Below are 12,691 nucleotides of genomic sequence, written 5' to 3'. Positions count from 1 at the left end.
TCAGTGACAGGTCAGAATGAACACAGTAAAGAACTTTTCAACTGGGAATATATATATAACTGAATCCCTTTGCTGTTCACCTGAAACTAATACAACATTGTGTTACTTCAATAAAAATAAATAAGTACTGGAGAAGGAAATGGCAACCCATTCCAGTATTCTTGCTTGGGAAATTCCAGAGAGAGAGGAGCCTGGCTGGCTACAGTCCACGGGGTGGCAAAGAGTCAGACGTGATCAAGCAACTGAATAATAACAACAAACTGAGGCTGAGATGTGCAGTCACTCAGCTCCCAGGGGGCTGGCCCAGATGGGCCTGACTCTGAAAAGTGGTTCAGAAAAGTCAAGTCAATCTTCTAAAAAGAAAAATAAATAAGTAAAGGACTTCCTTGGTGGGCCAGTGGTTAAGAATCCACCTGCCAATGCAGGGGACACTGGTTCGATCCCACGTGTTAGGGAGCAACTAAGCCCATCAGTTCAGTGCAATTCAGTTGCTCAGTCATGTCCAACTCTTCGCAAGCCCATGGACTGCAGCATGCCCATGCACCACAACTACTGAAGTCAAAGCACTCTAGAGTCTGTACTCTGCAACAAGAGAAGCCACAGCACTAAAAGATCCTGTGTGCTGCAACAAAGACCCAATGCACTCAAATAAATAAGATCAATTTTTAAAAAATAAGTAAATGAAATAAATAGAAAAATAAAACAGGTTGAAACCCTCAGGTGACAAACCACAGATAACAGACCTTGAGGTCCCTGTGCATGAGCCCTTTGCTGTGCAGAAACTCCACCGCCTCTGCAATCTGCAGAAAGATGTGCAAACATACGCTCCTCTCTCTCGCCTCAATGGTGCAGCGGCTGTTCAGCCAGTCTTTGAGGTTTTCCTTTCTGCACAGCTGCATCTGGATGTACAGATACACCTTGGGCGAACTGGGCTGGAGTTTCCCCACCGAGCTTTTAGTGAGGTCTAAACTTAAAGTGGTTGGTCTTGACGGAGAAACAGACACAGTAGGTTCCGAAGATTTGCTACCGGAATGCCGGAGTGCAGACAGTTTATTCGCATAATGGTTGCCCACAGGGGGTTGGTTCATTCTGGGCTCCTCTTTGCTGGACGCGTTATCACAGCCAGAATCTTCAAATACTATAGACGAGGAGGTTCGCTCCCTGGACCTTATGTAAGGAGAAGCTTCCGAAGGACAAAGTTCAAAGGAGTGCCCTTCATCATTACCATCCATGGTACCATCCTCCCCCTCGCAGTCTGTAAGGCAGCTGTCCTGGAGTTGGCATACTGCATCTGCTGACTTGCTCACATTTCCGTGGTCCATCCCGGAAAACTCCAGCGGAGAGAACTGGCTCTCGGATGAACTGGTCTGGCTGCAAGAAATCCCAACTGAAAAAGACCTGCTGCTGTGTGGCGAAGGAGCTATGATTTCAATACATTCCTTTGTAGAGAAAGGATCCATTCTGCGTATTTTAACAGAAGGCGCGTCCACGGGACTAGGAGAGCTGAGCGGCCAGTCTGTGCTAAGAATGGGAGAAGTAAAAGGCACAAGAGTGAACATGTGCAGATTAAATTGCATGAACTACATCCTCTGTCTGCTTGTTTATTAAATTTTTTTAGAGTATCTTTTTCTAAATTTATTTTTTTACTGAAGTACAATTGTTTTACAATGTTATGTTCTTCCCAAGTGGCACTAGTGGTAATGCAGGAGATTTAAGAGACGTGGAGGAGGGCATGGCAGCCCATTCCGGTACTCTTGCCTGGAGAATACCATGGAGGGAGGAGCCTGGCGGGCCACGGTTCATAGGGTTGCAGAGTCTGACACACTGAAGCGACTTAGCATGCATGCTGTACAACATGAATCAGCTATAAGTATACATATATGCCCTCCTTCCTGAGCCTCCCTCCTACCCTCTATTGATTTATTTTTATTGAGGTATAGCTGACTTACAATGTTGTAACTACACCCTTTGCTTCCAAAGCTTCAACTGTAATAAAGCCAGTTACCAAAGGAGGACACAGAAATTCAATGAAAACATGCCACAGGAGATAAAGATCAGTCGGGCCATTCCTTAATTGGAAAGCTTGATTTCATACCAGAAACTGTTATCTGGGACTGTCATGCCCAGAGCAGCCAGGTTCTATGTAAAACACAAGGCACAAAGGAAGATCAAGGCCAGGAACCCTCAGTACCTGTGATTTGGAAGCCCCCATCCAAATCAGGGCTTGACATACAGAGCCACTTCTCCTGGTCCTTCTGTGGTTGGGCTATAGACAATGGTCACTGTAGCTAACTAGGTACCTCATGTGGACCTAGGGCTGTGTTAGGTACTTTTAGGCAGAAATTTTATTCCAGCTGAATAAAATGCAGTTTATTTAGTAGCTAAGTAGTCTACTTAGTAAGTAGGCTTCCTAGGTGGCTCAGTGGTAAAGAATCCACCTGCCAATGCAGGAGACACAGGAGATATAGGTTTGATCCCTGGGTGGGGAATATCCCTTGGAGGAGGAAATTCCACTCCAGTATTCTTCCCTGGAAAATTCCACGGACGTAGGAACCTGGTGGGCTACAGTCCACTGGGTCACAGAGTCGGACACAACTGAGTACACACGTGTTCGCACACACGCATGTACTCATGCTATTGAGTAAGTAGTCTATTTTTACTCCAGCCCTTTGGTAAGTAACCTGTTTCCTTTTTCTTTTTATTTAGTAGTTTTTAAAAGGACCTTCTCTCCTAGGGAATAGCATATTTAACATAGGAATTATCTACAGGTTGCCTGAGTTCATATATTTTTAAATGCAAGTAGTTTAAAACTACTTCAGAAAGGAGTTGTAAAATTGCTAACCATCAGTCCTAAGAAACTAAATGAAAATTGAAAATAAAAAATGGAGACAAAAGTCAGACAGTGTCTCTCATTGAGAAAGGCTACTGTAAATCCCTCAGTGAATTATAAATCATAGAGCCCTATCTACCAATGAGTTTAGAAATTCATGTTCTGGACAAACAAAGGGAAAAAAAAGTTCATGTTCTAAAAACTAAACCAACTTAAGTAATTAAAGAAGATTCTAAAACATGGTAACAGAATCAGTAATGTGCTATTCTTTTGTTGAAAAAAAAAACCAACCTCTAAAGTTACAGTAATAGAAAGGATATTTTATTCATGTAAATCAAAGATTAACCTGAAAGAAACACTCATTTTTAAGTCAATGTCAAACCAAGTTACCTGTCATCTTTCAGCCAAATTTCATCCATTTTTTCTTGCCACTTTTCTGGTGGCGCTTCCAACCAAGCATTGAAATATCTCACAATTCCTGGGTGTTCAAGCTTGGCTAAGGCTTTCACTTCTCGCATTACCTTCTCCCGAGCCAGTTCCCTGAAACAGAGAAACAAAGAAGACACTGAAGGTTGCTCTGAAGAAGCAGTTATATCCAACAGTGCAAAATACTAAGAAAAGAATTCTTGCTTGACTCTAAAAATCAGAAACAGAAAAATCAGCCTAGTAGCATAATTCTAAAAACCAACAAAGTGTTGTATTAAAAAAAAATGTATAGTATTTATTTTCTCTTCTAGAAATAAGTGCTACAAGTGTACCCATCCACTCAAATAAAGAGTTCTTAACTGACGAAAAATGAATGACTACAGACCCTTGAAGGTAATTGCTTAATGCTCATTCCTTAATAGGGAGATGAAGAGGTGGAAGTGAAGTATTCAGAAAAGAGGGCTCAGCCTGGCAGCTCTGGAAGACAGAGAAGAAGCACCCTGACAAGGTATACGCAAGAATCCAAAAGGCTTGTATGTGTGTCCTTCTCTGTTTAAAGCCTCAGGCTTCTCTGGTGGCTCATACGGTAAGGAATCCGCCTGCAACAAAGGAGATCCAGCTTTGATTCCTGGGTCAGGAAGATCCCCTGGAGAAGGGAATGGCAACCCACTCCAGTATTCTTGCCTGGAGAATTCCATGGATAGTGGAGCCTGGCAGGCTACAGTCCATGGGGTCGCAAAGAGTAGGACATGACTGCGTGACTAACACTTTCACTTTCACTGAATATCACGGCAGTAATGTTTAGCCAGAAAAGCATCTGGAGTTGATCTGCTCTGACACCTTTTCTGATGGATCTAAGCTCACATTCAAGGGATTCCACCATCACCTGAAACAACATAATATTAATGAATATGTTATATCCTCTTCCCTCCCTAAGAGTCAGCTACTCCCACTTTTCTCGCTGGGCTTTATTACTGTTAATGGTCCTGCCCTGAAAATTCCAATAGATTTCTGAATTCTTCACATTCAGTGACCAAATCCTATCAGCTCCTCCTTTTAATTCCTGACACTCATTTCTTCCTCACTTGGAGAACAGATGGGGGAACAATGGAAACAGTGACAGACTTTATTTTCTTGGGCTCCAAAATCACTGTGGTGGTGAATCGACTCATGAAATTAAAAGATGCTTGCTCCTTAGAAGAAAAGCTATGACAAACCTAGAAAGCATTTAAAAAGCAGAGACATCATTTTGCTGACAAAGGTCCATATAGTCAAAGCTATAGCTTTACCAGTAGTCATATACAGATGTGAGAGTTGGATCATAAAAAGACTTAGTGTGGAAGAATTGATGCTTTTGAACTGTGGTGCTGGAGAAGACTCTTGAGGGTCCCTTGGACTCCAAGGAGATCAAACTAGTCAATTCGAAAAGAAATCAAGCCTGAATATTCACTGGAAGGACTGATGCTGAAGCCCCAATCCTTTGGCCACCTGATTTGAAGAGCCTACTCATTGGAAAAGACCCTGATGCTGGAAAAGACTGAAGGCAGGAGGAGAAGGGGGCGACAGAGGATGAGATGGTTGGATGGCATCACTGACTCAATGGACATGAGTTTGAGCAAACTCTGGGAGACAGTGAAGGATAGGGAAGCCTGTTGTGCTGCAGTTTATGGGGTGCCACAGAGTTGGATGCAAGTGAGCGACTGAACAATTCCTTCCTCATCTGTCTCTACTTCTGCTGCACTAATGCTCTGCATCTTAGGATTGAACTTCTAAAAAAAAAAAATCTACTGAACATGCTTACATGCTTGTCTCTTACTACATACCACCTCCACTTTGATCATGTCCTTCTTCTGCTCAAAGGCACAAAGTTGACTGTCTATGGAATAAAATCTAAACTCCTTGCCTGGCATTTCAGGTGCTGGAAGCCACTTTTCCCATCTTTCTTCCATACTCTCCTCCATTTTTTTTGGCCATGCTGCAAAGCTTACAGGACCTTAGTTCTCTGACCAGGGATCAAACCCATGCCCTGAGCAGTGGAAGCATGGAGTCTTAACCACTCGTTCACCAGGGAAGTCCTACCCCTCCATTTTTACCCTTGCTTCACTCCTGCCAGAATCCTTACTAATCTTTACACCTCTGCGAGTGTTTGCCTAGAGACTACGCTCAGCCCATTCAGTGCATTTGGCTGTCCTTCCCCTACGTGTGTCCACCAAGGGACAGGCTCCCCTTGAACATGGTACAGACATCACCACCATCATAAGGCTTGCTTTCCTTGACTGCTTTTTGGCTATATCTGTGCTTTCCTCATGAGAACCTATTTACTAAGCTAAGCCATGGGTGATAATCTCACTCGCTTTGCAGTTATTTGAGTACACATACAAGGGCCTCAAATAGTTACAGGGTCTGGAGGGCAGAAGCCTTTCTTAATTTTACATCCTATCCAGAGCCTAATATATAGGAATATTTAAACTACTCAAAAATTATATACCAAAGAAAAGAAAATTATATATCAAAGCACTCATGTTACCAACCAGGGTTCTTGGCTTCCTTAATCAATAGAAATTGATCAGAAGCCAGATAAGAAATTCAGGCAAGGCTTTACGGGGGCCCCTGCTATAGCAGGGGCAGCGAGAATAAACAACAGGTTCCCTTGCTCACTCACTGCCCGAGGAGGAGCAAGTTGGTTCCTTACATGGGGTGAGTGTAGGCATGCGTCCAGGGGTTGTGCCAGAGGGGTGGTTTAGGTGGCCTGCCCACCCCTTAGGTGGTGGTGTGTGCAGAGGGCACGCGCAGTACCCTGCTCTTGCTCCAGGATCTTCAAAAGAGGCAGTTGGGGTTTTGATCTCTTTGTATCTTTTGTCCACAATTCGCCACAACTGCACATGCGTGCACTATTTATTAGTCCTATGTATTAATAGTTTCTTTGTATTTTGTTGCTTGAGGAGAAGTGTGTCCAGGTGCAAGCATCGCAGCAAAGGGTCCCAGGTTCCAGCCTGTCTCACTCAGACCGTCTCATTCCTGTGTCTCTATCTGTTGGACAGCACGTTTAACTATTCATTAGAATGACAGTCCAGCAATTAGTGAACGTTTAATCAAGAATCCAAAGGAGAGGATGTCCCTGGCGGTCCCTGGTTAAGAATCCACCTGCCAATGCAGGGGACACAGGTTTGGCCCCTGGTCCAGGAAGATCCCAGATGCCCGGCTGGAGCAACTGAGCCTGTGCGCCACAACTATTGAACCCATGTGCCCTAGAGCCCGTGCTGCGCAGGAACAGAAGTCCCCTGCTCGTCACATCTAGAGAACGCCCTCGTGCAGCAACAAAGACCCAGCACAGCCAAAAGTAAATAAATTCATTATTTAAAGAAAAGAACCCACAGGAGGCTTCCACAATAGATGGCAAGAAAGGTATCTGAAAGCCAATCATTTTAAGCAGCACACGTTTTGAGCCCCAAATTCTATTTTCAGGAATCTATCCTAAGGAAATAGATGTGATCAAAATTTTCTATAAAAGACGAACACTGCAAAGTTATTTTTAATTTCAACAAATTGGAAACCTAAGTATTTAATAACAGCAAACAGTTAAATAAGATATGGTACAAGTATTCGTTGGACTATTATCCAGGCATAAAACATCTTCAAAATATTTTAGCATTTCAATAACAAACCCTTAATTTCAAGGAAAATACTGAGCACACAACAAAGGAAGCAATAGATACACTGTATTATATTGATAACTGTGCTACCAATGAGGTAAATTTATGACCAGTAAAAAAAATCAAAAGAAAATACCCTAAAATGTTAAAAGTCTTTATTACTGGGTAGAGCAGACATGGATTGGTCTTTATTTTAATACTATTTCTTATTTTCCACAATAAATATAGATTATTTTTCAATGGTGATATGTACTAGAAGTTTGTAGTTATCAAAATTCACTGTGGGAATGCCCTGAGTTGTTAAGAATCAAAAACAGGGCATATTTTTTAAAAGGATACAAAGCGGTCAGCTGATTACCTGGTGGCACTTAGGACATAAGATTCAGAAACTATGTTTTCTATAGTCTCTATGGGGTATAGTAAGAAGGACATATTGCCTATGAGATTACATAATACAGTTCCAACTCCAAGTTTACTAAAAGTATCATCCATTACCTGTTGGGGAGACGGATTCTCTTGATAGCATAATTGCAGTCATCAACCTTGTTTCTAGCTTCAAAGACAACTCCAAACCCCCCACGGCCCATGCACTGAATTGGTTCAAAGTCTGTTAGATACCTAAAAAAAAAAAGTAAATTTCTAAAAGTTTGCAATAGTTTTAAATTTTGCTTTATATAAACTAAATCTAGAAATTATCTTAATAGACTGTAAATAAATTCTTATTTAGCTTTCTTTGCTTTTCTATTTGTATAAATGAAGCAAACACATTTTAATTTTTTCCTTGGGAAATTTATAAAAAGTTAAAAAGCTTCTGCTTCATGGGGAATCACTTATTAATCATTTATTCTTACAGCAATTTTTTTCTTAATTTATTTAATTTGAGGCTAATTACTTTAGAATATTGTAGTGGTTTTTGCCATACATTACCATGAATAAGCCATGGGTGTACATGTGTTCCCCAACTCCCCTCCCACCTTTCTCCCCATCCCATCCCTCAGGGTCATCCCAGTGCACCAGCCCTGAGCACCCTGTCTCATGCATCGAACCTGGACTCGAATCTGTTTCACATATAATAATATACACATTTCAATGCTACTCTCTCAAATCATCCCACCCTCACTCTCTCCCACAGAGTCCAAAAGACTGTTCTATACATCTGTGTCTTTTTTGCTGTCTTTCATATAGGGTCATCGTTACCATCTTTCTAAATTCCATATATATGCGTTAGTATACTGTATTGATGTTTTTCTTTCTGGCTTACTTCACTCTGTATAATAGGCTCGTTTCATCCACCTCATTAGAACTGATTCAAATGTATTCTTTTTAATGGCTGAGTAATATTCCATTGTGTATATGTACCACAGCTTTCTTATCCATTTGTCTGCCAATGGACATCTAGGTTGCTTCCATGTCCTGGCTATTATAAACAGTGCTGTGATGAACACTGGGGTACACGTATCTCTTTAAATTCTGGTTTCCTCGGTGTGTATGCCCAGCAGTGGGATTGCTGGGTCATATGGCAGTTCTATTTCCGGTTTTTTAAGGAATCTCCACACCGTTCTCCATAGTGGCTATACTAGTTTGCATTCCCACCAACAGTGTAAGAGGGTACCCTTTTCTCCACACCCTCTGCAGCATTTATTGTTTGTAGACTTTTTGATTGCAGCCATTCTGACTGGCGTGAGATGGTACAACACTGTGGCTTTGATTTGCATTTCTCTGATAATGAGTGATGTTGAGCATCTTTTCATGTGTGTGTTAGCCATCTGTATGTCTTCTTTGGAGAAATGTCTGTTTAATTCTTTGGCCCATTTTTTGACTGGGTTGTTTATTTTTCTGGAATTGAGATTCAGGAGCTGCTTGTATATCTTTGAGATTAATTCTTTGTCAGTTGCTTCATTTGCTATTATTTTCTCCCATTCTGAAGGCTGTCTTTTCACAGCAATTTTAAAACTCTTCTGTCCTATCCAATACTTTCCATCATCCATCAAAATAATCCTTAATTCTGTAACCTTTTATCTCCTGTGGCATTCTGTACTCAAGTAGAAAATGTATTTTACTCTTATGTCAGTGCCTGTATATTTTATGGAAAAGATTTAATCAGTCCTATTATATTTAAGTAACTTTTTTTTTTTGGCTGCACCATGCAGCATGTGGGATCTTAGTTCTGCAACCAGGGATCAAATCCTTGCCCCCTGCAGTGGAAGCATGCAGTCTTAACCATGGACTGCCAAGAAAGTCCCTTAAGTACATTTTTATCCAGAAATCTCTCTAGGAACCAAAGCTATCTGAAATTTGCTGAGATGCCTCAGGAGTCAGTGTGCTCATCACCAAAGGTATTTGGACAGAAGCTAACTCACCCTCTGGCACTTACAGGCAGACCTCCACTTTGTAGCCTATTTCCCCATTACTGTCTGGCCTTGCTTCTCTGCTCTGTATATTCCAGTCAGCTTGCACCAGGTTTTCTCAAACTTGAGGGCTTTTGCTTCCACTATTGGCTCCAATGGGAACTTATTTGGACTTAATAAAATTCTATTCTTCATTCATTCTGTTTATCTCACCACCTCTGTAAGGCCTTCCTAGACCCCTGTCTTAATGATCTTATAGCACTTTGCACACAGTACATGGAATATTTAAATTAAGTCTTACTATTTTGCAGTTATTTACATGCAGCTTTCTCTCTCCGCTGCCACTGAACTGTAGGGGACTTGACTACCTGGTGGCTCAAACAGTAAAGAAACTGCCTGCGATGCAGGAGACCTAATTCAATCTTCTTGCCTGGAGAATCCCATGGACAGAGGAGCCTAGCAGGCTAGAGTCCACGGGGTCGCAAAGAGTTGGACAGGACTGAGTGACTAACAGACTTGACTGCAGGAAAGCATTCTTTTTTCTCTCTGTATTTCCATAGTCTGGTTTTACTTGGCAAATAGAAGGTCCAACAAATATCTATCGAATAATGCAAGAATTAATAAATAAATGAATGCATGCATGTGTGCTGTGGAAGATATTCTTCCAGCCACGGAAGGGAGTGTTGAACTAGATTACCTTTGGTGTCCCTTATAAGGCTAAGTTTATTACTTTATGACTTGCACACTCATATTAATTTAGCAGTTGGCTCAGCTGGTTAGAGCGTGGTGTTAGGAGGAGAGACAATACATCCCAACCCTCCATGGGCCAATTACTGTCCAGAGAATGAAGAGTCATAATCTGTATGCCTAAAAATACCTACTCAAGGTAATTCAGTACAAATCCATCTCCCCAACTGCAAAAGCCCATGAAGTTCACATCCTCCTCCTGGAGGGCCAACTGAATTATCTTCCTACATTAAAGAAAACACTAACATGAAAATAGATATATCTTTTGAAAAAGAGATATATCCATTATATATAAAATCATATCCTATACATGATTACAGACTCTATAAACCTAAGTATCACCTTGACTCAGGTCCCAACTTAGGACTTAAATTCATGACTAAATCCAGAGTTCATGCTCTTAATGATGCTTAGAACATAGTAGGCACTCAATAAACACCAGGTATTACACAGAGCTCCGGTATTTTAAAAACAACAGCATTCTCTTCATACTGAATAAAATGAAAGGAAAATTAAGTCTGATTCAATTTTAGAGTACATTATTCCAATTCTCTTCAGAACAGCCTTACAAATATATGCTTATTCATCATACCCCACTCAACCTCCATCTCCACCTGTCACTTACTCATGATTTATGCTTTAATTAAAATGTGACCTCATTTATGACACCTTGAATCATCAGGGTCAGGATTAGTCACTTAGCTCGTGGGTTTTTTTCTTATATGTTTTATCTAGTATCACCTTCCTCCACAGATTTTAAGCTCCTCCAGGTGATAAGCCCAGTCTTTTTATTGATATTTCCCCCAAAGCCTGAGTTACTGTCCTATACATAGTTCCTCAGCATAGATGTTGAATGAACAATGAATGGCTTGGGTAGTGAATTGCCCATGGAGCTGGTGGGCCCGTCTCCTCTCCCTCCCTGCCTGCTGGTGGTGTTGGCCACTGACAAGTAAGTCAGCATCTCTATTAGCAAGGGTATTAAAGCCTTTACCACTTGCTGGTCACCCAGTACGTTTTGCTAGAACATACTGATTACAGTCAATTCTCAATTTTTGAGGATACGGTATGAATGCAGCTTAGATAAATCCACAGATGATCAAAATAACACACATTTTAGTTGTAATTATCAGTCTTTTCTGCCATAAAGCTGTTATTATCCTGGATATTAAGCAATAAGTTTCATACAGAACGTCCCCTTGTCCCCACATTACGGAAGTGCTAGGCACAGTATCAAAACCAAGGGGAAATGTAGCAATAATCCATGGAATAAGAAAACCAAACCACAGCATCATTTCTAGTCCCACAAAGCATTAAAATCTGTACACCTGACAGATCTGCTAACAGATTCTCTACTTATATTTTACTTTCAAATTATTTGAATTGGCTGCTTTTTAAGTAACCAATCTCTTTTTTATGCTTTTAACAATGATCTATTCTATTGGTGTATTTCTCCCATTTTTCTGCTTTTTATTTTAGACAGAACAAGGATAAGATAAATGAGGATTAAGTAACACAGGAGATCTACATCATACTCTAATAATATAATAATTAACATTATTATTTATATCATATTTTAGTAATGTAATAATTATCAATTATTAATGTCAAGCCCAATACATGGTAAACCCTCAATAACTAAGTTATCTGAATAACAACTCAATTTGATGGCCATAATTCTTTTTTTAATTTCAATTTTTCTGAGATGTAATTGACATACATGGTGGCTGTAATTCTAAACTTTTGTAACACTATGCATCTATCCATCTTTTATGCCACTTTGAATGAGTTTAAGTCATTTGAAGGATAAGTCTGTTTCAGGGCTTCCCAGGTGGCGCTAGTGGTAAAGAACAGGCCTGCCAATGAAGGAGACATAAGAGAATAGGGTTTGATCCCTGGGTCTGGAAAATCCCCTGGAGGAGGGCATGGCAACCCACTCCAGTATTCTCGCCTGGAGAATCCCAAGGACAGAGAAGCCTGATGGGCCACAGTCCACAAGGTCAAAAAGAGTTGGACATGACTGAAGCGACTTAGTACACATACATTAAAAAAAAAAAAGTTAAACAAGATCTTAGTTTAGAGGTTGTTTCTTCTTTTTTAATTGAAATATAGTTGGCATATAATATGTAAGTTTCAGGCGCACTATATAATGATTTGGCATTTGTATACAATATAAAATGATCACCATGGTAAGTCTAGTAACCATCTGCTTCCATAGACAGTTACTGCAGTATCATTAACCATATTCCTTACACTGTCTATTATATCCCTGTGACTTACCATATAACTGGAGGTTTAGAGCACATGTCAAATGAACAACTACTCTAGTCTTCATCTATTTCGCTCACCAGTCCCATTCCTCTCCATTCTGGCAATCCATTTGTTCTCTATATCTAGGGCTATTCCTTTCTGGATTTGAACAGTTACCAGCAAAAGCTACAGCACACACACACTTTAGCATAAGACTCTTACCGTGACACATATCCAGAATTTTTTATGTCATTCCAGCTACTGTCATTAGCTTCTCCACTGACAGCATCATATTTATTTTCAGTTTGACACTGAGTTTCAGATTCCTTCCTTTGCTGAAGAGGTGGGGGAAAAGAAATCACTCTCAGTACAAAAGCTGAACTGAAGTTAGCTAACAATATTAGGCTGTAAAATAACATGGAAGAACAAACAATACTGAA

At 40.6% G+C, this 12,691-nt stretch overlaps 1 protein-coding gene across 2 annotated transcripts in view; it reads right to left on the bottom strand.

Moving 5' to 3' along the window:
* The window catches only part of EIF2AK3 (eukaryotic translation initiation factor 2 alpha kinase 3), an 81,812-nt gene that overhangs the window by 15,990 nt on the left and 53,131 nt on the right, over nt 1–12,691 (bottom strand). For both annotated transcript variants that reach the window (XM_019970273.2, XM_019970274.2), the window contains 4 exons: nt 12,474–12,586; nt 7,405–7,527; nt 3,221–3,370; nt 744–1,521 (listed from right to left, as the gene is read on the bottom strand). In XM_019970273.2, coding sequence (XP_019825832.2) covers nt 744–1,521; nt 3,221–3,370; nt 7,405–7,527; nt 12,474–12,586 — 1,164 coding nt within the window. The remainder of the gene's footprint in view (nt 1–743; nt 1,522–3,220; nt 3,371–7,404; nt 7,528–12,473; nt 12,587–12,691) is intronic.

This window comes from Bos indicus, chromosome 11 (genome assembly GCF_029378745.1).
Source record: "Bos indicus isolate NIAB-ARS_2022 breed Sahiwal x Tharparkar chromosome 11, NIAB-ARS_B.indTharparkar_mat_pri_1.0, whole genome shotgun sequence".
NCBI lineage: Eukaryota > Metazoa > Chordata > Mammalia > Artiodactyla > Bovidae > Bos > Bos indicus.
This window is presented reverse-complemented; position numbering and strand designations above follow the sequence as displayed.